Genomic DNA, 4,001 nt, shown 5'->3' with positions numbered 1-4,001 from the left:
CAGCTGGCCAGCCTCTGCCTGCCTTGGGTCTACTCTACAACACGAAAAAACGGTGTTTCTGGGGTCCGTGATGGGGTGATGGTCTCCTTGGAGGTGTTTTTCCTTGTTGGGTGTCTCCGCACTAGTGTGGCGCACACAAAGGTGATCAGATGCGCTGTTACAAAGCACGGCAGGGAACTTTCCCCGTCCTTGCCAAGGCTGGCAGCGTGGTGCACGGGCGTCTCTTTGGAGCAGGACGGGTGAACTGAGCATCAGTCCCAGTGGCACCATGAATCTCCTTGGGCAGCTGGTGTTTGGCAAGCGTGGAAGGGGTCAGGCTCTGTGGGGCTGGCGCTGTTATAGCCAAGGTGGAAGCCTGTTTGGGTGGAGCTGCGGAAATCACGAGGCTGGGATGAGTGCTGAGAAGGTCCCGAGGTCCCAGATGCTCAGGGGAGGCTGTGTCGTCTCTAGAAAAGCTGCGGGCTCGAGGCTGTGACCATGGCTCGGAAACGGGTAGGGATGCCAGGCTCTGCCTGTGCAGGGCAGGACCTCGCCGTGTGCCTGCTGCTGCTTTGCCTTGCACCTCGCTGCTCTGTCCCCAGAGCCACTTGCTGCCTGGGCAGTTTGTTCCAGAAAGCTGCTTCTGCTCATCCCTGCTAATGGGGAGGGAGCGAGGGGCTGCTGTGTGCCCACTCCCCATCCCTGCCTGGCTCAGCCCCCGGCACTGGCAGGCTGGGGGGGACGCTTGCTCCATTGCATCAAGGAGCTCGCTGGTGGGCTGACCCCCAGCACCATTCCCCATCGGCTTGGGAGGGGGCAGCTTGCCCATCCTGCCCTGCCAGCGCCGTGCAGCCCTGCAGTGGGTTGGGGTCCTTCTGCAGTCCCTCTGCGTTTTGTTGTGGTCTGTGGGACCCTGCTCCCTGCCAGTGACTAACTGTGCTGCCCTAAAGCCTGGAGCACCTGAACTGCGAGACCCAGCATGTTGGGCTTGATGATCTTAAAGGCCTTTTCCATCCTAAATGGTTCTAGGATTGTGTTTCTCCTGCGTGCTCCCCATCTGCATCTCCTGCCTCCGCATGTTGGCTGCCAGCTCCCCCGTCCCCTCTGGCAGAGCTGCCCTCGCGCAGGCACTGCCCAGCCGGGATCGGGAGGGGCAGCGCCGTCTGATGTCGCATGTAAATAGATCTGAAAGGGAGCAGATGGATTTTCTGGGTCTTGATGGATTAACACCCTTCAGGCCAGTTACGGGTGGGAGCCCCAGGCACGCTGCTGCGGTGCGTGGGGATGGAGGCTGCAGCCTGCAGCAGATCAGTTGGTTCAGGACAAGCAGCCTTGTCTGCAGTCTATAAATTTCTTGTTGGTTGGAGTGTTTGGTTTTTTTTTAATACACTTGCAGATACCGGCTGTGTTGACCTTGACTGGAGCTTGCAGGGGAGTAAATAAATGCTGGCTAATTGCGCATTAGGCTCGTTTGTCACAACCTTGGCGCTTGCAGTGTGTCTGGCCGGTGTGACCTAGATCAGAGCGGGAGCCCAGTGCTGCTCTGGGGGTTTCCCAGCATGCTTGAGGGGGTCATGGGTTCATGGTCTTCAGGGCCACCCCACGCTGGCTGCTGAGCCATCCCTGCCTCCTCCTCCTCGGGCTGAAGGTCTGTGCAGGGGGGAGGTGGTCCAGCAGAGCCAGCCCTCTGCGGCTGCTGGCTGGGAGGCTGGAGGTGCTTTTCCCTTTACCCTGCTCCTGTGCATGTCCTGGATTTCCATCTCAGCCCATCCTGGTGTGATTTACCCCCCTGCCTGGCTGTGACTCCTCCCGGCTCTCCCCACCACGACCTCCTTTCAGAGCCTCTGCCAGTCACCGATTCCCACGAAGGAGCAGGGCGGCGGCAGGACAATGGTCCCCATTCAGCGCTGCCTGGAGCTGGATCCCGGCAGGGATGGGCCCATCTCCTGCTCCCAGCACTGGCTTCCCTTATCTCTGCTGGCCCCTGGCACGGATGGGGGGTGAACGCGCAGGTCGGGTTGTTTCTTTCCTAAACCCACCCAAGGTGGGGGGCAGCTGGGACACCGGTGGGGTGGGGAGCACCCAGCAGAGGCAGCCTGGCCACCAGATGCATGCCTGGGTGCTTGGTGCCTCCTTGTGCACCCCTGCCCTGGGTGTGGGGGAAGAAAGACACACACCCCCCCCACACCCCTCCCAGATCAAGATGAGGGTGTGCAGGACTGTTTGCTTGGTGGGATAGATGACGTTGCCCTTCTAAGGGACAAAGCCAGGCAGCAGGGTTTCTCATGGGTGGGGGGGCAATGACGCAGCCTCTGTGAAAGCTCCTGTCTGAGCAGAGCGGGTGGTCTGTGCGGCTGCCCCGGGCAGAGCTGGCATGGGGTGGAAGGGGCCATCCCCATCATCCCCTGGGGCTGCAGGCAAGAGGCACTCCATCCTAGGGGTCCCCCAAAGCTGCGCTCTGCCCCTCTCCATCACCGATGGCTGGAAGTGACAGCAAACTTGCACCCTGCAGCGAGACTGAAGCTGCAGGAGAGTGGTGTTGATGATGCTTGGATCGAGCTCCTGCCATGGCTGGGAGGTCCCTGGGTTTGTGCTCAGTTGTTCTTCTCCTCTCCAGGTCGTGCAGCGCATCAAAGCTGTGGAGACGGAGACGCGCTTGCTCGTGGTGGACAAGGAGACGGACGAGTACCTGTGCAGCCTGCGCCTGACGTGCACGGAGGACATGGTGCACAGCGGGATCCTGCTCAACTCCAGCATCTCGCCCACCAAGTCGGTGGGCCGCGACAACGGGGAGGTCTGGAAGCCGCAGCTGGATCTGAGCGGGGGCAGCCTCCAGCGACACTCGCACAGCTTCTCCTCGCACGGCAGCAGGAAGGTGAGGGCAGAGCTGGGCAGCACACGGGACCGCTGGGTGCAGAGCTGGGGGGTGGGTGCAGCCACCCTGGGAGCACCTCCCTCTGCATGCACGGCTTGCTTCCCATCAGAGAAAAGCCTTCTCTACGTGGCTGTTGGCTTTGGGGACTCCACTGTGCCCCAAAGCAGCAGGTCAGCTGCTCCTTGGGTTTGTTTTGTGTTTGATTCGAGCGGCATCAGCTGCTGGAGGCTGTGCTGCTCCCCTCCTGCACCCCTGGGAGCTGCTGGGGGGGGTCATCAGCCCTGGGGGTGAGTGAGCCCACTGTCCCAGCCCGGGTCTCGCCTGCTCGTGGGGACAGACTGCACGGGCCAGGGACACAGCAAAGCTGGAGCTCATGAATGAGCTTCTCTCTGCCCCATTATTTACAGGAGGGAGGGAACATCTGGGGCGAGTGTGTTCTCAGCTTTTTGCTCAAATAGGAAGGAAATTAGCTCTTTTTCAAGTGGCCTGGGTCTGGACTGTGATTCGGCAGTAAGTGCCTTTTATTGGTAAACTCCTTTCCAAAAAGGAAAGAATTTGGGGTGGAAAACATCCAATTTCCATGGCTGCCTTGCTGTTGGGGCTGTGCTGGCGGAGACGGCACAGCCTTGCACTTGGCAGATAGCGGGGTTCTGTCCCAGCGCTGCCCTTGCCTGGGGTGTGAACGTGGCAGGAGCGATGCGGGAGTCATGTGGCCAAGCTGGTGGCTGTCACTGCTCTGCAGCCATCTGTCCCCTTCCCTGTCCCCACCCTGTGGCCCCCTGTGCATGCTGGTGTGTGCTGCTGGGCAGGGAGTGCTGGTGCTCAACCGCCCCCTCCACTGCGGAGCTGCTGTGGGTGCAATCCTCCTCCTCCTCTTCCTCCTCCCTGGGGAGGTGGCAGGGGCTGCGGTGGGCACGGCTGGAGATGTCAGGAAAGCTTAGTGTCCTCAGGAGCCCTGTCCAGAATAACAGCTGGAGTTCCCCTGTGCAGAGAAGAGGTGATGCTGGTATGAGGCACATGCACCTCCAGCAATGGGGGGCGCGTCTCTCCTTCTGGCCTCCCCTCCAGAGCTGTTTGGCATCTTGCAGGGGAGGAACCCCCTTCCCTGGGGCTGTCGGGGGGAGGGGTGGGGCTTTTTTTTTTTGTT

At 60.8% G+C, this 4,001-nt stretch overlaps 1 protein-coding gene across 1 annotated transcript in view; it reads left to right on the top strand.

The window, feature by feature from the left end:
- Positions 1-2,596: 2,596 nt before the first annotated feature.
- SLC9A3R2 (solute carrier family 9, subfamily A (NHE3, cation proton antiporter 3), member 3 regulator 2) overlaps positions 2,597-4,001 on the top strand; it is a gene marked incomplete at its 5' end in the record, with an annotated part of 30,364 nt that continues 28,959 nt past the window's right edge. The window contains one exon of the mRNA XM_010147657.1: positions 2,597-2,854. Coding sequence (XP_010145959.1) covers positions 2,597-2,854 — 258 coding nt within the window. The remainder of the gene's footprint in view (positions 2,855-4,001) is intronic.

This window comes from Eurypyga helias, unplaced genomic scaffold, assembly GCF_000690775.1.
Source record: "Eurypyga helias isolate BGI_N326 unplaced genomic scaffold, ASM69077v1 scaffold12942, whole genome shotgun sequence".
Lineage (NCBI taxonomy): Eukaryota > Metazoa > Chordata > Aves > Eurypygiformes > Eurypygidae > Eurypyga > Eurypyga helias.
This window is presented reverse-complemented; position numbering and strand designations above follow the sequence as displayed.